The sequence below is a fragment of the Saimiri boliviensis genome, chromosome 1 (assembly GCF_048565385.1).
Source record: "Saimiri boliviensis isolate mSaiBol1 chromosome 1, mSaiBol1.pri, whole genome shotgun sequence".
NCBI lineage: Eukaryota > Metazoa > Chordata > Mammalia > Primates > Cebidae > Saimiri > Saimiri boliviensis.
Genome location: NC_133449.1, coordinates 228,532,672 through 228,554,528, shown reverse-complemented (window position 1 = coordinate 228,554,528; position 21,857 = coordinate 228,532,672). Strand labels below are relative to the sequence as shown.

At 36.2% G+C, this 21,857-nt stretch overlaps 1 protein-coding gene across 4 annotated transcripts in view; it reads left to right on the top strand.

The window, feature by feature from the left end:
• MSH3 (mutS homolog 3) overlaps window positions 1-21,857 on the top strand; it is a 265,070-nt gene that overhangs the window by 48,921 nt on the left and 194,292 nt on the right. For all 4 annotated transcript variants that reach the window (XM_074384262.1, XM_074384265.1, XM_074384261.1 and 1 more), the window contains 4 exons: window positions 432-548; window positions 938-1,057; window positions 3,159-3,302; window positions 7,120-7,286. In XM_074384262.1, coding sequence (XP_074240363.1) covers window positions 432-548; window positions 938-1,057; window positions 3,159-3,302; window positions 7,120-7,286 — 548 coding nt within the window. The remainder of the gene's footprint in view (window positions 1-431; window positions 549-937; window positions 1,058-3,158; window positions 3,303-7,119; window positions 7,287-21,857) is intronic.

The window sequence follows — 21,857 nt, the reverse complement described above, 5'->3', positions numbered from 1 at the left end:
TACTTTTTCAACAATTTCTCTGTCCAGATGGGTTAGTCATTTCTGCATACTCTGTAGTGTCTTCTAAGTGTCAGTCATTTGCACATGCCATGTAGCAAATTCTTACTCTTTTACAGTTTCATGCTCTCTGTATTGGATAGTCTTTGTGTAGAGAAAGCTCTAAGGACATAGAAGACCTGTCATATTTTTCTGAGTCTTTTATAGATACAGCTGTTAATACAGAAGTTAGGACACTGGAACTGCCCAAAATACATTAAACCATAGACTTCTATACGGGGAATGTTTTTTAAACTTTATTGATGTACTACACATTTAGATACGTGTACAAATCCTAAATCTATACCTTGATGAATTTTTAACAAAGTGAACAAACACACATATAGAATCTTAAAATATAAATGTATCGATATTTTCTTTTTTGCATTTTTTAGATTGCAGCCCGGGAGCTCAATATTTATTGCCATTTAGATCACAACTTTATGACAGCAAGTATACCTACTCACAGACTGTTTGTTCATGTGCGCCGCCTGGTGGCAAAAGGATATAAGGTCAGCTTCAGCTTTAACTTGTGGGAAAAGGAAATTGGGATTCTCTTCCACAGAGTGCAAATGTGTTTTGTAAGGTGGTAGAAAGGCAATTGGTTGAGAATTTTGCATTTGAGAGAACTGAAGGGTGTTTAATAATTATTAGCATTATATATTTATGAGTTTTTAACATATTGTTAGATATTTAGGGTAAATTTTAAAACTCTATGATAGTGTTTCTTAGCGATTTAGCCACTCCCCTCAATTCCTTTAAGCCCTGCGTCTGAACATTGTGGACTGATTATTTTAAACGTTTCAGAAATGACCTTTAAACATTTTGAAATGAGTTTTTACAAGTGATTTTTTTTTTTTTTTTTATCATTTTATATCAGTATTTCTTCTTTTTGTTGAAGGTGGGCGTTGTGAAGCAAACTGAAACTGCAGCATTAAAGGCCATTGGAGACAACAGAAGTTCACTCTTTTCTCGGAAATTGACTGCCCTTTATACAAAATCTACACTCATTGGAGAAGATATCCTTTTTGAACAGGAATTTTCCTCTTATATGGTACAAGGGCTTTGTCTGAAAATGGCAGTTTTTGTTTTTTTGTTTTTCCCCCTTGGTTGCTCTTTGGGAACTTTTTAAATGAGCTGAGATGCATTATGGTAAACCCTTGATTGGGTGTGCTCCTCAAGAGGGAAGGATTGTTAGTGGCTAGAAACAAGCATCTTTTCAAATGTCATAGTAAAAGGAAAGTTCATCATACTTGAAGAGCAAGAAAAAAGGAACACTAGTAAAAGATGATGTCAGGTTAGTAACTGATTTGAAATTATATCTTTCTTAGCTTATTTGTGGGTAGTAGTTAGGTGCTTAGGGCCTACAAGCTCTTCAGGGTCTTTCCAAAGTGAGACCTAAGAAATAACTTGAAGCCAGGCGTGGTGGCCCATGTCTGTAATCCCAGCCCTTTGGGAGGCTGAGATGGGAAGATTGCCTGAGCCTAGGAGTTTGAGACCAGCCAGGGCAATATGGCAAAACCCGATCTCTACCAAAAATATAAAAAATTCGCTGGGAATGTTGGGACTTGCCTGTAGTCCCAGCTACTTGGGGGGCTGAGGTGGGACAATCATGTCAGCCTAGGAAGTCAAGGCTGAAGTGGGCTATGATCATGCCACTGCATTCCAGCTGGGGTGACAAGAGTGAGACTCTCTCAAAAAAAAAATTCAGAACGTGAGAAGAAAACTGCTGAGGTCAGAATGAAGACAGAGTTAAATGCTTGTAAAATATATTGGTAGGCCATCTTCATCAATTGTTAACTTCACAAAAATTTTAATACTTTTGAAAACGGATTGTAGGTGAACTTTTCTCATTTAGAAGAATTTTTAGTGTGCATAACGATTGCCCCTAAATTTATGGTCATTCATAAATTCATTGTGTTATTTGAAGCCAAATAATTTCAAAAGCAAAGTCATAGAAATCTGTCAGTTTCAAAAGCCAAAATATTTAAATTTAGATCAGGGTGCATTTAAAAAATTTACTATGGGGTGCAATGAGTTCTCTGATAATAAAAGAATGGAGGTATAAGAAGGCCTTAAATCATACTGTGTGAACATATTATTTCTGTTATGGTTGATTTCAGATCTACTTATTTAACGAACTGCTTAGCTTCTACCTAAATTCTAAGGACTGTTTTGTTCCATGAATACCATCAATAAGGAATAGCTATCACGCAGAATGGACTCAAAAGAGTTTTTACAGCTCTGTGTTGTTCAGAGCTGATCAGGCTATAAGAACATGGTATTTTTGTTTTTTCTTTTGCCTAAGCTTGAGTCTCTTATTTGAAGCCCATTCTTAGTACAGTCCCCCTCCCTGCTTTTCCTTTGCTGCTTTTATGACTCCTGTGTCCTGATGTCCAAAGACGTGCCCAGACTTTGCCCAGATCAGTTTTCATCCCTGAGATTTAGTTAGTGGACTCATTTTATACGTGTATGTTTCTGTTTTCTTTATCATGTCTTTAAAAAATTTTTTTGCTATTTCTGGGAGCTTTAGGCACATTAAAAGAGGAAAATAATGTACACTATTTTAGTGTATTTACACTTTGAATTGTGGAATTAAGCATTATGGGATTGTTAAGTATTCAAGTCTCAGCATCATCCAAGTGAAGAAGTGGGTTGATATTTGGGCCTCCATAGGGTCTGATGTATTCTCCTAAGCCCTTTGGAAGTGAGAATATACTGGTTATCTGTCTTCATGATCTTTATATTTTAGGAAAGATAAGGCATGCAACTGTAATCCAAATAAATCAAAAGAATGAATGCTGGGCAGAAGATTTTTGCAAAGAGTGAAAGTACTGTGTGAAATTAATCATCACTTTATTATTTATTTATTTTTATTTTTTTATTTTGTAGAGACAGGATCTTGTTATGTTGCCCAGGTTGGTCTCAAACTCCTGGCCTTAAGTGATCGTACCGCCTTGGCCTTCTAAAGTACTGGAATTATATATAGGTGTGAGCCCCTGTGCCTGGCTGTGAACCACTATTTTAAAGGAGGAAATAGTTAATATTATTGAAAATTTAGCATATTAGCATTTAGAATTTAGCATATAAAAATAATTATTTTTCTTTAATTATTATTAAATGTGAATCCCCTAATCAAGCTGGATGATGCTGTAAATGTTGACGAGGTAATGACGGATACTTCTACCAGCTATCTTCTGTGCATCTCTGAAAATAACGAAAATGTTAGGGACAAAAACAAGGGGAACGTTTTTATTGGCATTGTGGTAAGTACTTTGCAGGTGAGGAACAAATGTTAGATGTTCATGGTATCTCTAAATATGAGCCATCATGTATGGTTTATAATGAGGACATCTGATGAAGTGTGCCTTCAGGTGACTGTACTAGAAAAACATTTTTCTCACAATATTATATGTTAAATCACTAGTTACAATTTTTTCATAGCTACTTGGTACTCGTATTAGTCCATTCTCACATTGCTATAAAGAACCACCTGAGACTGGGTAATTTATAAAGAAAAGAGGGTTAATTGTCTCATGGTTCCATAGGCTGTACAGGAAGCATGGCTAGGGAGGCCTCAGGAAACTTAAAATCATGGTGGAAGGCAAAGGGAAAGTAGGGACGTCTTCATAAGATAGCAGGAGAGAGAGTGAAGGGGGATGTGCTACACACTTTTAAACAACCAGATCTTGTGAGAACGAACTATCATGAGAACAGCAAGGGAGAAATCTGGTCCCATGATCTAATCACCTCCCACCAGGTCTCTCCCTTAGCACTGGGGATTACAATTCACATTAGATTTGGGTGGGGACGCAGCCAAACCATATCAATACTCTGTGCTATGGAGAGATCAGATGGTTTTGGTCCATGTGCCCTGGGACTTTAAGATAGACACATTGACAGACATGCATGTGAACAATGTACAGATAGCAGAATAAAACATGAAGCCACCACAAACATGGGTGGGAAAGTGTTTTATAAATTTCCTATAGGGGTTTGAAATTAAACATGAATGACTGGTATTATATCTAGATTTGGAGGAAGCGATAGTTAAAGAGAAGTGATAATTGGCAGATATTAAGTACGACACTAAGTATTAGAAATATTTACAATCAGTTTTCTAGATAAATGTAATTTGTGAATCATAGTTTTATTTATTTATTTATTTGAGATGAAGTTTCACTCTTGTCACCCAGGCTGGAGTGCAGTGATGCTATCTCAACTCACTGCAACCTCTACCTCCCAGGTTCAAGTGATTCTCCTGCCTCAGCCTCCTGAGTAGCTGGGACTATAGGTGCCCACCACCACACCAGCTAATTTTTGTATTTTTATTGGAGATGGGGTTTCACCATGTTGGCCAGGCTGGTGTTGAACTCCTGACCTCAGGTGATCCACCCGTCTTGGCCTCTCAAAGTATTGGGATTATAGGCATGAGCCACTGTGCCCAGCCAAGTCATTGTTTTGTTGATCTTCTAGCAGTTTATGAATAAATTTTCCCATTTATGGACTACCTGGACTCTGCTAAAAGTCTTAGACTTTTTAAGGCCTTTTGGAACACTCAGACACCCCTTTTCTGTTGCAAGTTAAGCACAAATAGAACTCTGTCCAAGTAAAACTAATTCTCTTTGCTTTTTTCTAATGTTTACAGTCAGTTGCAGTATCAACAAAAGTTCTTACAACCTGAATGTCTCCAGTGTGCTTTTTAATACCTTATTCTGACTGTGTAACTCCGTGTTAACTTGACATTTGCTTAACCAATAAGCCCTTCTTTTAGAGAGTTAGCATTCTTATTGGTGTAAGACAGCTCTAAATGATATTTTTATCCTTGAGAAGCACTTTTTATCTAGCCACAAGCAGTTGGATCTATCTACAAATAGTAAAGTTGTTTACTTTTAAGCTTTAATATATGTAATGTGCTATTTTATATTTACCTAAAACTCAGTCTAAAGAACAGAGTTGATGGTATATAATTCCTACTTAGCGGATTTGGAAATACCATCTGGCCTACCGCCAGATTTAACCATGTGTGCGAACTGGGACTCGAAAAAATGAAAACAGCTGATTGCCCTTCAAGCATATTCTTGGAGGCTGTCCTATACTTCAGCAACCACTTTTGGCCTGACGACATTCTGAGCTCTGGGTCCAGGCTGCACCTCTCCTGAGCTCCAGGCACCTGCATTCACGTTTTTATTGAACAAAGACACTTAGAATTTACCATGGCTCCTCAAACTCAGTGTGGCTGAAATTGATCTTGCCTTCCTTTACCCTCAACACTATTTTCCCTGCCACGATGGGTGTCACCCATTCCCCGGTCACTACCTGGGAGTCACCTTTTGAGTATTGGTAGTTAGTCTGAAAGTAAGGGCTTTGCTGTTGTAGTACCACTGCCGTCAGGCTCTCTGCCTTCAGTCTGGGCAGTGCAGTTTTATACACACTGTTTTTAAGTTTCTCAGAGTGTCACATATCACACAGGGTGATAGATGTTGCATATATTATAGTGTAGACCATTTTTCTGATTAAATAAAGAAAACAGGAATTTGGCTGACTGAAAAATTTGTTACTTTAACATCTGTACCTGGTTTTTGTAAATGCTTGGTTTGTGGATTGGTATATAAATTGATGTGTGTATACTTATGTACTGAATAGTCCATCTGTCTAGGCTCTAGAGAAAACCTTTAGGCTAGAATTAAGAAAGTTACTTAATTACAGTTAGAGGCACCATAACACTGCCTATAACCTGTAAGATCCCCAGGTATCCCTTCCCTCCAGAGGTGACTTGTAATCCAGACTTTTAAGATGGAGGTTTTAGTTTCTGCCGTACCACCTTGAACTTTACATACAAGTGTAAAGATAGTGTATGTATTCTTTTGGGTTTTGCTCCTTTTGTTTATCATTTTGATTGTGAGATTTATTTGCATGGGTCGCTGTAGTTCTCTCATCGCCTTGTCCTTTTTCATTTTACGTTCTGCAGTTTTTTCATTCCTCTGTTGATGGACATGTTGGTTCTTTCTAGTTTACGGTTGTACAGAGAATGCTGCCGTAAATATTTTTGTATGTCTTGTATACAAATGCCTGAGTTTCTCAAGAGTATATCCCTGGGGGAGGAATTACTGAGTTGTAGGATACGGATACTTCAACTTTGCTAGATAATCCCTTGCTGTTGTCAGAAGTGGCTTTCCATCAACAGTACATGAACATAGGGATTGGTGATTTTTCCTCTCTTTAGCTAATGCAGTCTGTAACTAGTCCCCATGCTTTTCATAAGCATCTGTAGTGGTTAACAGTGTGGACAGGGGAGTAGTCAGATTTCTTGGGTTTGAATCTGGACTACTCTGTTCCTTGGTTAGGTAACTTCCCATCACTTCTCCAAACCATGATCTTTTCCAGTTTATCTTTGCTATTATTGGCTTGGGATGTTAGGCAGTAGCTTCAAGTTGGCATGGCCATTCCACTGGATAGACTGGCTATTCAGAGTTCGGTAAAGTGTACTTTTTATGTGTTACTTTGGTATATGAAGTAGTAATTTACTACTGTTCTGGTGATCTGGTTACTAGGATCATATCACTTGTAGCTTTGAGTGATAACTACTATTTGTACAGTGCTTTAGAGTCATAAATAATTCCTGTTTCGATTTGATCCTTATAATAACTTTATGAGCGAAGCAGGCTCGTTTGGTTCCGTTTACAGAGGAAGAAACTGAGGCCCGACAGTATTTGATAACTTGCCATTGTCACCCTGCCAGGTATATTGGCTTCAGGGCTTGTACTCAGAGTGGCTCTCGGAAATCTAATTTATAGCATGGTTTAGATATCTGTGAGTCTGACTCTTTTATCTGCTTGTGGCTAGATAAAAAGTGCTTCTCAAGGATAAAAATATCATTTAGAGCTGTCTTACACCAACAAGAATGCTAACTCTCTAAAAGAAGGGCTTATTGGTTAAGCAAATGTCTGACTCTACATATATATAGAATACATATATACTCCTGAGTGTATCATCCTTACTTTTTTCACGTTTATGCTATATAATAGCTGTAACTGGGAAAATGCATTTTTTCTGTAATATTGTATTTGTATTTATTTTTAGGGAGTGCAGCCTGCCACAGGCGAGGTTGTGTTTGATAGTTTCCAGGACTCTGCTTCCCGTTCCGAGCTAGAAACCCGGATGTCAAGCCTGCAGCCGGTAGAGCTGCTGCTTCCATCGGCCTTGTCCAAGCAAACAGAGATGCTCATCCACAGAGCCACATCTGTTAGGTAAGTTGGCACATCACTGGAAAATAATACCAATTCTGAAACTTAGGTTTAGTTCCAAAACCAATACTAACTAAAACTGCTGAAAATAGGTTTTACTTACAAAAATTATATTTCCACTGTGGTAGTGGAAATTAAGAAAAAAAGTAAAACAACAAAACTGGGCATGGTGGTACATACCTGTAATCCCAGCCTCTCGGAAGGCTGAGGAGGAAGGATTGCTTGAGCCCAGGAATTTGAGACCAGCCTGGGCAACTAACGTGAGACCCCATATCTAAAAAACAAACAAATGAAAGAAACACTACTACTCATGCTATCACCTTAATGTAGGACTTTAGAAGGCAGTCTTTTTAAAGAGGTTTCTGATATTATTTAGTGATATTATTTGGTAGTTACGGGGTTTATGATATTTAATGGTATTATTGGTAATCTTCAGTTTCTGTAGATAATTTAGAGTTCACTTCTTACAAAGTTTATGTAACTTTGGAAACTCTTTGTGCTGCAAGTTTCAATTCATGGCTGTGTCCAGTGGTTTTATTTACTAGATCTAAGATCAGACCACTTATTTATGAAGCAGTGTGCTAGGCACTGTGCATACAAAGGAAGAAGATGTGGTTATGATGTGTGTCTGGCAGAGTTTACAACCCCACCGGAGAGGCAGATGTGTGCGTACCTAACTGGACTTCAAGGCATGATATATTAAGTGCTAAACAAGAAGGTGCCTTCTTGGAAAGATTCTATACTGCCACCTGGAGGAGTGTGTTGGGAAGGAGACCAGAAAAGTGTGCTGTGGCTTCAGCGAAATAGACTATATACTGGGGAATTTGGACTTTGGACTAGGCAGAGAAGCCCTTGAGGATTTTCATTTAGTAAGTGGACAAATCATTTAGAAAATCAAGGCCATGCACGGTTGCTCACACCTGTAATCCTAGCACTTTGAGAGACTGAGGCGAATTGATCACCTGAGGTCAGGAGTTCAAGACCAGCCTGGCTAACATGGCAAAATGCAGTTCTAAAAAAAATACAAAAATTAGCCGGGCTTGGTGGCAGACACCCCTAATCCCAGCTACTGCAGAGGCTGAGCAGGATAATTGCTTGAACCCGGGAGGCAGAGGTTGCAGTGAGCCGAGATTGCACCACTTGACTCCAGCCTGGGCAAAAGAGCAAGACTCTGTCTCAAAAAAAAAAAAAAAAAAAAGAAAAGAAAAGAAAAGGAAACCGATTAAGTGAAGTTCCATATGTTTCTTTGGCCTTAGTGTTGTTTTCATTTTCATTTGAATTTGATTTCTTTCAAAGTAGCTTTCATAATTTGTTTTTCTAATTATAAAACTAATATATGTTTATTTAGAAGAAATTAGGAGTTACCAAAAAAAGATAAAAGTTATAAGTCGAATTCTATAACCCAGAGAAATGACTGTTAAACATTTTGGCCTATTATTTCCATGTGTGTATGTCACTTTTTTTTTCCATTTATGAACTTGTATTTGTGCTGCAAAATCATTTTTGCGTCTTTTTTTTTTTTACGTTGAAGTTCCCCATTTTTAAGAACTTTATTGCAGAAAATTTTAGACATACACAGAATTATACAGAATAGTGTCGTGAACTCCTATGAGTCTATCAACCAGCTTCAGCATTTCTCAGAACCAATCTAATTTTTCTACACTCCCTCCTTTTATTTCTCCCTAGAGTTTTGGCTTTGAAGCCAATCCTAGTGAGCATCATTTTTTTCCTCTAATATTTCAGTAGGTACTCTTAAAAATAAAATAAATGCACAACATTTGTCATATAAGTGTATCGTAATTTATCTATTCTATTTTTATTATATTCCTTTTTATCAGTATTTCAAATATTATGATGCATATCCATATATAGAAATATTTGTGTGCATCTCTGATTATTTCCTTAAGATAAATTCCTGAAAATGGAATTAACTGGACCAGAGGGTATGAATGTTTATAAAGCTCTTGATTGCTTGCTAAAAATGATAATATCAATTTATACTTCCAACAGTATAGTCTAGGAGGGTTCTTTGAACCTTTGCCCACATTAGGGTGATCATTTAATGTCTCACAGTCACATAGAGGAAAAATTTTGCATCAAATCTCTTTATTTTGATTTTAATCCTTTTCTGATCATGTGTTCAAACCTGAATAATTAAAAGGCAAACAGTAAACTTACAAGGAGTGCTGCTTTTACAGAACTAAAAAAATTAATAAAATCTTGAAAAAAAATTTTAAAGATAGATTTCTATATTGTATTTTCAGTACTTCCTGTCTTTGATTTAGTTTAGTTTTCTTCCTATTTTATTAACTTGGTATATGTTTTATTAATTTAGATTGAGTCTAAAGTCAATTTTATCAACACATTCATTTTTCTGTTTTCCACTTAATTTTATAAAATAAAGGCAAAATTCAATAAAACATCAAAGTATTTCATAATGACAGACATTGCCAAAAGTGAATTTTTGTTTGGCAAGCAGCATTCACTGCCTGCTGATACTCCCAAATGTTTTTTCATCTCATGAGATAAAAGCTTGAATTTGGCATGTCAAAGATAATTTGGGTGTTTTATGTGGGTTTTTACCAAATTTAATGCCTGCTTTTGTCTTGTTTTAATTTGAATATCTCTAGTTAGCATTGTGAAAAATTTTTCCTATGTTTATTGACCATGTGTAATTTTTTGTTCCTTGAACTTTTTTTGTTTTGTGTCTTTGATCATTTTCACTTTATTTGCATATTGGACTAAGCAAAGTCAAAAGTTAAATCTGCATTTCTGTGGAGTTCCTACAACTAATTTATATCTGTGGACAGAATGGAGTAGATGAAATTCAAAAGTTAGCGGGTCAAACAGTGTAGACTCTTGTGACTTAGGGTTTGGGTTGGAAAACTAGCTCTTCCCCTTAGTGGCTTTTAATAGATTATCTACTGTGTTGTCTCTCGGTGTCCTTTTCTTTAAAATGGGGTTATTAAAAGTGCTTACCTCATAGGGTTGTTGTAGGGATTAAATAAGTTAATATAGGTAAAGCACCTGAAATAGTACCTGCTGTAGAAGGCTCTGTATAAGCAGAAGTTATTCTTTTAATATTTTAATTAAAAAAGTTTTTCTGTGGCTGGGAGTGGTGGCTCACACCTGTAATCCCAGCACTTTCGGAGGCTGAGGCAGGTGGATCACGAGGTCAGGAGTTCGAGACCAGCCTGACCAACATGGTAAAACCCTGTCTCTACTAAAAATACAAAAATTAACCAGGCATGGTTAAATTTTTTTGTAGGTACATAATAGATGTATATATTTATGTGTTACCTGAGATATTTTCATACAGGCATGCAATCCATAATAGTCACATCAGGGTAAATGGGTTATCTACCTTCTCGAGCATTTATCCTTTGTGTTACAAATAATCCAATTATACTCTTTTAGTTATTTTAAAATGTGCAATTAAATGATTTTAGACTGTAGTCACCCTGTTGCACTATCAAATACTAAGTCTTATTCTGTTTTGTTTTTTTTTTGTGCCCATTAACCATCCCCAGTTCCCTTCTCAGCCTCTGGTAACCATCTTTCTACTCTCTATGTCCATGAGTTCAATTGTTTTAATTTTTAGCTCCCACAAGTAGGTGAGAACATGCAAAGTTTATCTCTCTGTGCCTGGCTTATTTCATGTAACGTAATGACCTCCATTTCCATTTATGTTGTTGCAAATGACAGGATCTCATTCCTTTTTATGGCAGAATGCTACTCCATTGTATATTTGTACCACATTTTCTTTACCCGTTTGTCTGCTGACAGTCACCTGGTTGCTCCCAAATCTTGGCTGTTGTGAATAGTGCTTCAGTAAACATGGGAGCACACATATCTCTTCCCTATACTGATTTCCCTTCTTTTGAGTATATACCTAGCAGTGGGATTGCTTGGATCATATGGTAGTTCTATTTTTAGTGTTTTAGTCGTTTTTTTCACACTGCTCTCCATAGTGGTTGTACTAATTTACATTCCCACTAACAATGTTTGAGGGTTCCGGTTTCTCCACATCCTCACTAGCATTTATTATTGCCTGTCTTTTGGATAAAAGCCATTTTAACTGAAGTGAGATGGTATCTCATTATAGTTTTGATTTTCATTTCTGTGATGATCGGTGGTGTTGAGAGCTTTTCATATGCTAGGTTGCTATTTGTATGTCTTCTTTTGAGAAATGTCTATTCAGTTTCTCTATTTTTAAATTGGATAATTAGATTTTTTCTATAGAGTTATTTGAGCTCCTTATATATTGTGGTTACGAATCCCTTGTCAGATGTGCAGTCTACATATATTTTCTTCCATTCCATGGGTTGTCTCCTCATTTTGTTGATTGTTTCTTTTGCTGTGCAGAAGGTTTTGAACTTGATGTGATCCCATTTGTCCATCTTTGCTTTAGTTGCCTTATTACTCTAGAAATCTTTGCCCAGTTCAGTGTTCTGGAGAGTTTCCCCAATTTTTTCTTTTAGCCATTTCATAGTGTGATGTTTTAGACTTAAATCTTTACTCCATTTTTGATTTTATTTTTGCATATGGCAAGAGATATGGGTCTAGTTTCATTGTTCTGCATATGAATGTCCAGTTTTCTCAGCACCATTTATTGAAAGATTGTCCTTTCCTCAGTGTGTGTTCTTGGCACCATTGTCAAAAATGAGTTCACTGCAGATATATGGATTTATCTCTGGGTTCTCTATTCTGTTCCACTGGTTCATATGTTTTGGTATGTGTTTTCATTATGTTTGTTTTTATGCCAGTACTGTGCCTGTTGTTAGGTAATGTGATTCCTCCAAATTTTTTTTTTTTTTTTTTTTTTTTGCTTAGGATACATTTGGCTATTCTGGGTCTTTCATTGTTCGTATACATTTTAGACTTATTTTTTCTATTTCTGTGAAAAATGTCACTGATATTTTTGTAGGGATTGCATTGAATCGGTAGATTGCTTTGGATAGTTTGGATGTTTTAACAATATTTATTCTTCCAATTCATGAACATGGAATATCTTTCTTTTTTTGTGTTCTCTTCAATGTTTTACATCAGCATTTTATAGTTTTCATTGTAGAGTTTTTTCACTTCTTTGGTTAACTCCTAGATATTTTATTTGTAGCTACTGTAAATAGGATTACCTTTTTTATTTCTTCTTCATATTGTTCACTGTTAGCATATAGAAATACCACTGGTTTTTTTTTTCATATATTGATTTTGTGTCCTGTAACTTTACTGAATTTGTTGATCAGTTCTGATAGCTTTTTGGTAGAGTTTTTAGGTTTTTCCAAATATAAGATCATCTCATCTGCAAACAAGAATGATTAGACTTCTTCCTTTCCAATTTGGATGCCCTTTATTTCTTTGCCTTGTCTGATTGCTCTAGTTAGGACTGTTAGGTTGAATAGCAGTGGTGACAGTAGGCATCATTATCATGTTCCAGATCTTAGAGGAAAGGCTTTCAATATTTCTCAATTCAGTACGATATAATTCTGTGGGTCTGTTGTATATGGCTTTTATTATGTTGAGCTATGTTCTTTCAATACCCAGTTGTTTGTTTTTGTTATAAGGATGTTGAATTTTATCAAATGCTTTTTCAAGCATCAGTTGAAATGATGATGTGGTTTTTGTCCTTTGTTCTGTTAATATGATGTGTCACAGTGACTTATTTGCATATGTTGAACCATCCTTGCATCTCTGAGATAAATTCTACTTGGTCATGATAAATGGTCTTTTTAATGTGTTGTTGAATGCTAGTACTTTGCTGAGGATTTTTGCATCAATATTCATCAGAGATATTGGCCTGTAATATTTTTTATTTGATATGAATTTGTCTCATTCTGGTATCAGGGTAATAATGGCCTCACAGAATGAGTTTGAAAGTATTCTCTTCTTTTTTTTTTTTCTGGCCTAGTTTGAGGAAAACGGATCTAGTTCTTCAAATGTTTGGTAGAATTCAGCAGTGAAGTTAAAAAGCCCTTCCCTGGGCTTTTCTTTGCTGGGAGACTTTTTATTATGGCTTCAGTCTTGTTGCTTATTATTGGTCTGTTCAGGTTTTGGATTTATTCTTGGTTCAATCTTGGTGGATTGTATGTATTTAGAAATTTATCCATTTCTTCTAGATTTTCGAATTTATTGGCATATGGTTGCTCATAGTAACCACTAATGATCCTTTGAATTCATGTAGTGTCAGTAGTAATGTCTTCTTTCTCATCTCTAATTTTATTTATTTGGGGTTTCTCTCTTTTTTTCATAGTCTGGGTAAAGTCTTATCAATTTTACCTTTTCAGAAAACTAACTTTTGGTTTGTTGATCTTCCATATTATTTTCTTTGTTTCGATCTCATTTATTTTTTGCTCTGATTTTTATTTTTATTTTATATTAATTTGGGCTTTGGTTTGCTCTTGCTTTTCTAGTTCTTCAAGGTTTATCATTAGGTTATTTATTTGAAATTTTTCCTCTCTTGATGTTGGCGCTTTTAGCTATAAACTTCCCTCTTAGCACAGCCATCAATCACTGTATCTCATAGGTTTTGGTATGTGTTTTCATTATCATTTGTTTCAAGGAATTTTAAAATTTCCTTGTTGATCTCTTAATTGACCCACTGGTCATTCAGGAGTATCTTGTTTAATTTCCAGGTGTTTGTATAGTTTCCAAAATTCTTGTTTTTGATCATTAGTTTTATTTCATTGTGGTCAGAGAAGATTCTTGATATTACTTCAGTTTTTTTAGATGTTTTAAGACTTGTTCTGTGACCTAACATATGATCTAATCTTGGGTATGATTGGATCACTCACGCTCTAATGATTGGATACTCTACCTGCTGAGGAAAAGAGTGTGTATTCTGTAGCCATTGAATGAAATGTTATCTAAATATCTATTAGGATCATTTGGTCTGTAGTGAAGATTAAGTCTGATATTTTTTCATTGATTTTCTGCTGGAAAATCTGTCCAATGGTGAAAGTGGGGTGTTGATGTATCCAGCTGCTATTATATTGGGGTCTACCTCTCTCTCTGTCTCATTTTTTTTTTTTTTTTTTTTGAGACTGAGTCTTGCTCTGTTACCCAGGCTAGAATGCAGTGGCACAATCTTAGCTCGCTGTACCCTCCGCCTCCTGGGTTCAAGTGATTCTCCTGCATCAGCCTCCCCAGTAGCTGGGACTACAGGGGTGTGCCACCACCATGCCTGGCTAATTTTTTGTATTTTAGTAGAGACATAGGTTATGGGGTTTCGCCATGTTGACCAGGCTGGTCTTGAACTCCTGACCTTAACTGATTTGCCTGTCTTGGTCTCCCAAAGTGCTGGGATTACAGGCGTGAGCCACTGTGCCTGTCCTCTTTTTTTTTTTTTTTTTTTTTGAGACAGTCTCACTCTGTTGCCCAGGCTGGAATGTAGTGGCACAATCTTGGCTTGCTGCGGCCTCTGCCTCATGGGTTCAAGTGATTCTCCTGCTTCAGCCTCCTAAGTAGCTGGGACTACAGGCAGGTGCCATCACACCTGACAGATTTTTGTATTTTTAGTAGAGATGGGGTTTCACCATGTTGGCCAGGCTGGTCTCAAAACTACTAACTTCAAGTGATCTGCCTGCCTCAGCCTCCCAAAGTGCTGGGATTACAGGCGTGAGCTACCATATCTGGTCAATCTTTTTAACTGGAGTATTTGCTTTTTCTATGTGTGTGTTTTCAGTGTTAGGTGCATATATATTTAAAATTATTGTATCCTCTTGCTGAATTGACCCCTTTGTCATTATATAATGACCTTCTTTGTTTCCATATTTACAACCAGTAGATGATACAGTATGAAATTTGCAAGTACAAAATTTGTTTTGTTTTTGGTGGTATCTTCTTGTTTGTTTTAAACACTGGTAAGTAGTTTCTTATGTCTCAGACTAAGTACCCCATTTTTTTCTTATGCTGTATACTTAAAGGTAAAAACAGCAGTTTTTGTCCATTACTGGTTAATAACATTTTATTAATATTGAAGACATAATATGTTAAAGTTGTATGAGGAAAGACAAAAAGAATGGCATGGAATTGTAGAGTATCTATCTTAAAATATTACGGCTTTTGGTATTCTTAACTTCTACCACAAGAGGTCTCCAAAGGATTTTGTATTCTGTGAATTACTGTTTAATGGTTACTAAAATCTTCAGATTTCTTTTTATATCTCATAGTACAGACTTATTTACTTTGTATCATATTAGGACATAGAACAAATATTAGAGATGGTAGTAAGCTAAAATTACTCCTCTATAATAATATGCTATCAACTTTTCTTAGGTTATATATTTTTATCTATGTGAAGTACGTTTGTAAGATTTCAGCCTGGGTCTTAGTGAATCAATCTTACTATCTTGTTACACTTTCTTTTGTTGTAAGAATGTAGAGAAAGAAACAAATGGAAAGATATAGTTTTGAGCCCTTTATCAACTGCAGTTAAAGGTTACTTTAGCTTAGAAATGTTGTATGTTTATAGAAATGGTTGAGAGGAAAGCTTTAGAAAGCAATAAATAAATGCTATTATTATTTACTAGTTCTCAAGGAAACTGACTTTTGAGGCAAATCAGGTAAACATCACAAGTGATACTCAGTTTTGTGTTCGGAGAAATGAGAGCTTTCTCAGCACTGGCGTAGCTAAGGAAGGCTATATGGAGGAGGTGGGCTTGGCTGGTACATTTGCAGGATAGAAGACTTTGAGTTGGTAATGGGGAGGTAGGAAGGGTATGTCGTGTGTGTATGGAAATGATATGAGGTCTCAGGCACACAGGCTGGAAATATTAGAGAAGTGTGAAGACAGAAGGGAGGTTTCTGTGATTAGAGAAAGCTTTCATGTTGAGAATTGAGAAAGAAAGGGTGAAGCCTATGAAATCCAGCAAACTGGTATGGACTCCTATAGAAGGAAGTAAGGTTTCTGGGAACGGGAATGACATGATAGAAAGGAAGAGGTGAATGTACTGCCTAGATGGAACAGTTGCATTTTAAAAATAAATATTTCCCCAAAGGAAAAAATGGATACAGAGAAAAGAATTATATCAAGGAGATTGGAGAGTGTCAATAGTTGGGAATAGGAGCAAGAATAGAAACAGAAAGGGAGGAATTAAAGAGCTAGATTGGGAACTAGGACAAGGTGGGGATGTGTAGTTATAATTTATCTGTTGCATATGATATAATCAATGGTGTGAGTTAATTTTTTACATTATTGACTCTTATAATTTACTGAAACTGTATGACATTTGGAAAGATACTTCGTTAAAAACTAACCTTAGCTCATTGATACCATTCAAAAAAGACATCAGTGGAAGAATGTACTGTGGTACCACAGTGACTTTAGCTTTCTGACCTTTGAAATAAATGTTTGAACACATAAGTGCTTCCTCAAAGATAGATATGTGTGCTGTGGATTTAAAGAAAACATTGAAATCTTAATATTGGGGAATAAGAGTAACTTCTCTTGTGTTTACTTTCAGTGTTAGAAATACATTATTTATTATGTGTTTTTGGCCACAGAGAGCCTTACATCATGTGAGGTTTAACCAAAACTGTTATTTAACATGATTCTTTTTGCGGAGGCTTAATACTACCTGAATGTCATTTATGGTGACATATATTTGAAATTACCGGCCGGGCGCGGTGGCTCAAGCCTGTAATCCCAGCACTTTGGGAGGCCGAGGTGGATGGATCACGAGGTCGAGAGATCGAGACCAACCTGGTCAACATGGTGAAACCCCGTCTCTACTAAAAATACAAAATATTAGCTGGGCATGGTGGTGCGTGCCTATAATCCCAGCTACTCAGGAGGCTGAGGCAGGAGAATTGCCTGAGCCCAGGAGGCAGAGGTTGCGGTGAGCCGAGATCGCGCCATTGCACTCCAGCCTGGGTAACAAGAGCGAAACTCCGTCTCCAAAAAAAAAAAAAAAAAAAAAAAAGAAATTACCATAGTAGGATTTTGTGTTCATTTTTTTATTAAATTAATATCTATAATAGAAATTACTTACTGCTTTGTGTTATTGTACTTTGACTTTTCAAGTTTTTAATGGAAAATATTTAGCAGAGTTTTGCTTCCAAAATGAAATGATAACTGTGAGACTATCATTATCAGAGGAATTGTTATGCAAATTAGGTATCTGTGTTATGGCCGAAGTCCAACTTCTTTCTAATGTCAGTTGCATTTAACATTAGTTTAAAAGTTTTCAATTTTTTTTTTTCAAGCATGAGAGTAAAAGACACAACAACACGTCTTATTCATTCATTTGGTTAAGAGGAAGTGTTTCACACATATGAAATGTTATTAAACGGTCAGTACTTGATACCAATTTTGTGATTGCAGTGTTCCAGTTCGTTCTGTCAGAGTTTAATAAGCTCAGTTCTGTGGGCTCATATGAGGTCATTTCAATATAATTCTTAGATATTAAGAGCCAAGTAAATGTGGAGTGCCATACCAAACACTAGATAGGATGCAGATATGAATAACATAGCCCCTAAATTAGGTGGAAGGTGGTACTAGGAAGAAAGAGGGCATTTCAGGAAGTGTGGTCACAGGATGGGATAAGGGAATTGGGAACGTCAAGTTGACTGGAGTGTTAGCAATATATGGGTCAAGAGTAGCCTGCAACAGAATCTAGAGCAGAAGAGCTGTTCAGTGAGTATTTGCTGAATGATGATGTTTTAGGCCAGAGAGGAAGACTGGAGCTGTTTCATTGAGGATGTTGGGCACTAGTGGGAGGGGCTTATACTTTATTTAGGTGCTTCTCAAACTTGACCTACCAACTTTTTAATTTTCTACTTTGTGTTAGAATTTTCTTCTTTAAATTTGTTAATTATTTAAAAAATTAGAGTTAATATATGTTTGTGGTAAAAGTGAGAAGAAAATCTGTTTTAAAGGAAAAAATAATTCTTGCTAACCTCCCCACCCATTTGACTTAAATCAGTTTTATTACAATGTGACTTAAATATTTATAAACTAGAAACTTAGTGCTGTAGGTTTTATACCTTTTTAAATAGGAATAAAGTCAAAGCAAAATTTGAGATAAAAGTAAATGTATGAAACTAATAAAATATAAATGAATGATTGTATGGTATGAAGGGTGATATTCTGCTGCTAAAAATAAACTGCTCCTCCCAGTTTAAGTGGGCTGCATTCCCAATTGAGGACCAAGTTTGTTAATTCTTTCTTTCTTTTTTTTTTTTTCTAATAAGCTTTATTTTTTTAGAGCAGCTTGAGGTTCACAGCAAAATCGAGAGTAAGATACAGAGAGTAAAGGTGCCACATCATCAGATAGCTCATTGGAGCCTGGAACTCCTGGGCTCAGGTGATCATTTCAAGTCAGCCTCCTAAGCAGCATTCTACTCAGGCATATGCCTGTAGTCCTAGCTACTCAGGCAGGCGCCACCATTCCCAGCTAATTTTGTTTGTTTGTTTTGTTTTTGTGACAGAGTTTCAGTCTTGTTGCCTAGGCTGGATTGCAATGGCGTGATCTTGGCTCACAGAGGCAACCTCCGCCTCCTGGGTTCAAGCAATTCTCCTGCTTCAGCCTCCCGAGTAGCTGGGACTAAGGCATGTGTCACTACACCTGGCTAATTTTGTATTTTCAGTAGAGGCAGGGTTTCTCCGTGTTGGTCAGGCTGGTCTTGAACTCCTGACCTCAGGTGATCTGCCTGCCTTGGCCTCCCAAAGTGCTGGGATTATAGGTGTGAACCACCGCATCAGGCCTACCAGCTAATTTTTTAAAAAATTTTTTGTAAAGTTGGATTCTGGCTGTGTTGCCCAGGCTGGTCTCGAACTTCTGGCCTCAAGTGATCCTCTCACTTCAGCCTCTCAAGTTGTTGGGATTATAGGCATGAGCCACTGCATTTAGCACCTTCCAGTCTTTCTCTTTAAACCACAGTATGACTTCAAACTACTTCTGTTTTATTTTTCTCATTAAACTTTAATTGTTCAGTGTACCTTACTGCTAATGTGAGCTTAGACATAAACAGAAATGCAGAAATGGAAGCATGTAACAATATTCATCTTAAAAGCTGATAATCCAGTTGACCTAAGACCTTAACCTAAGGTCATAAAATCAATTGGTAGGTTGTGACTAACATTTTTTTAAAATACTGTAGAAGTTACCAAAGTATATCACATGTAGTAAGGGTATTTCATGAAATTCCTTTTTTTCACTTTTATCTGTTTATACATAATCTCTCTGTCTGTATATGTCTTCTAATCCTCTCTCCAATCCCTATCATGTTTGTGATTGTCCAAGAAGAGAATTAAACTCCTAATTTAATATATTAATATAGTTAATCAATGTTATTCATAGGTTATTTTATATGTACATTCTTATTACCTAAAACTGATCAGATACTGCCCAGAAATATATTTTTCAATAGTACCATTGAAAAGTAGTTAGTATTTAGACTGTATATTTAAAATCCTAAAGCTGACATGATTCACAGAGCAGATATTGCCCACATAGAAAATCTAGGAGAATTGACACATTATCGGAAGTAATAAGAATTCAGCAAGGCTATTAAATACAAGGTCAGTTTATAAAAATGAATAGTGTCTCAATACAGCAGCAACAAATAGAAAATGAAAAAAAATTTTTTAAGATACTATTTAAAATTGCAACCACAATAATATTATCTAGGACTCTGTTTATCAAAAAGAAAATAAGATCTTAAGAAAATTTGGAAACTTTACTGAAAGATATTAAAGAACTGAATAAATACTGGAAAGATGCAACACATTCATGAATGGAAAGATTCAGCATAAAGATGTCAGGTCTCCTTAATATAAATCCAATGCAATTCTTTTCTTTTTTTAAATTAAAAAACAATTTTGTGAGTACATAGTAGGGTACATGAGATGTTTTTCAATGCAATTTTAATCAAAAGGGCAATGAGGTTTTTCACAGAAACTGTCAAGCTGCTTTTAGAAAGATAGATCAAAGGGTCAATAATAAGTAAGACAGCACTGAACAAGGTAGAGATATCTGACCTACCAAACTCAAAACATAGTTTTTTGGAGATGGAGTGTCACTCTGTTGCCCAGGTTGGAGTGCAGTAGTGCATTCTTGGCCCACTGCAACCTCCACCTCCTGTGTTCAAGCAATTCTTCTGCCTCAGCCTCCTGCATAGCTGGGACTACAGGCATGTGCCACCATGCCCAACTAATTTTTGCTTTTTTCTTTAGTGGAGATGGAGTTTCACCATCTCTAATGGTCTCAAACTCTTGACCTCAAATGATCCACCACCCTTAGCCTCCCAAAGTGCTAGGATTACAGGCATGAGCCACCATGCCCAGCCAAAACTCAAAACCTATAAAGCAATGGTAAGGTAGTATGGAATTGGCATATAGAGTGGCAAATGGAACAATGGAACAGAAGATAGATGGAGAAAACAAATTTGTGCATACATAGGAAGTTCGTATGTCAGAGATGGCATTAGACATTCTGGGAGGGAGGGATTATTCCATTGATGATGCAGGGACAACAGCTTTCCATACTATAAAATTAAAATTAAACCCTACTTCAGACTATACAGAAAATTTCCATTGGAAACATATGTATGTATTCATGACTTCAGGAACTGAAAAGATATCCTAAACATGACACATACAAAGAGCACAAATCAAAGGAAACAATTAGTAAATGATGTAGCTTTTTTGCAGGTTGCTTTAGGCATTGCATTTTATGTATACATAACTTATCACAGTATTTGTGTCATTGTTTCACCATTTTGAGTGAAATATAAAAACCCTACCTCTGTCTATGCTTCTTTATCCTCCCCCATTCATAATAATTGTTATAAATATTAAAATTACTTAAATATTTAGTGTTGTAATTTTTGCTTCAACCATCAAACATAATTTAGGAACCTCAGGAGGAGTTTCTCCTTGTTGCTTACCTTGTTCTTTCTTCTTCCTGATGTTCTAAGGTTTCTTCTTTTTATTTTTTCCTTTTTATTTAGAGAACTTCCTTTAGCCATTCTTTTAGAGTAGCTCTGCTTGTGACAGAGGTAGTTCTTCATCATCTGAGAATGCCTTGATTTGCCTTTCATTTTTGGAAGATATTTGTCACCAGGCATGAGATTCTGGGTTGACAATTCTTTTTTCAGCACTTGAAAAATATTTTGCCACTTCTTCTAGCCTTCGTGGATTCAGATGAGAAATCTACTCATTATTCAAATTGTTTTACCCTGTAGCTAAGGTATGATTTCTTTCTTGCTGCTGTCAAGATTTTTTTTTCTTTAGATTTTAGAAGTCTAATTATGATGTGTCTTGGAACATGTATCTTTGGCTTGGTTCACTCAACTCTTGAATCTGAAAGCTTATGTCTCTTGCCAGATTTGTGATTATTTCATCTATTATTTCTTTAATTTTTTTTTTTCCTTTTTTTCTTTTCTCCTCTTGGGATTTTGATCACAAGAATGTTAGATCTTTTGTTACAGTCTCACAGGTCCCTGGGGCTCCATTCGTTTTATTTTTATTCCAGTCTGTATCCTCTCAGTTTTTCAGATTTGGTGATTTCTATTGTTCTGTTTTTCATTTCACTGATTCTTTCATCTGTTCCTTCCATTGTGCTGTTGAGTGCA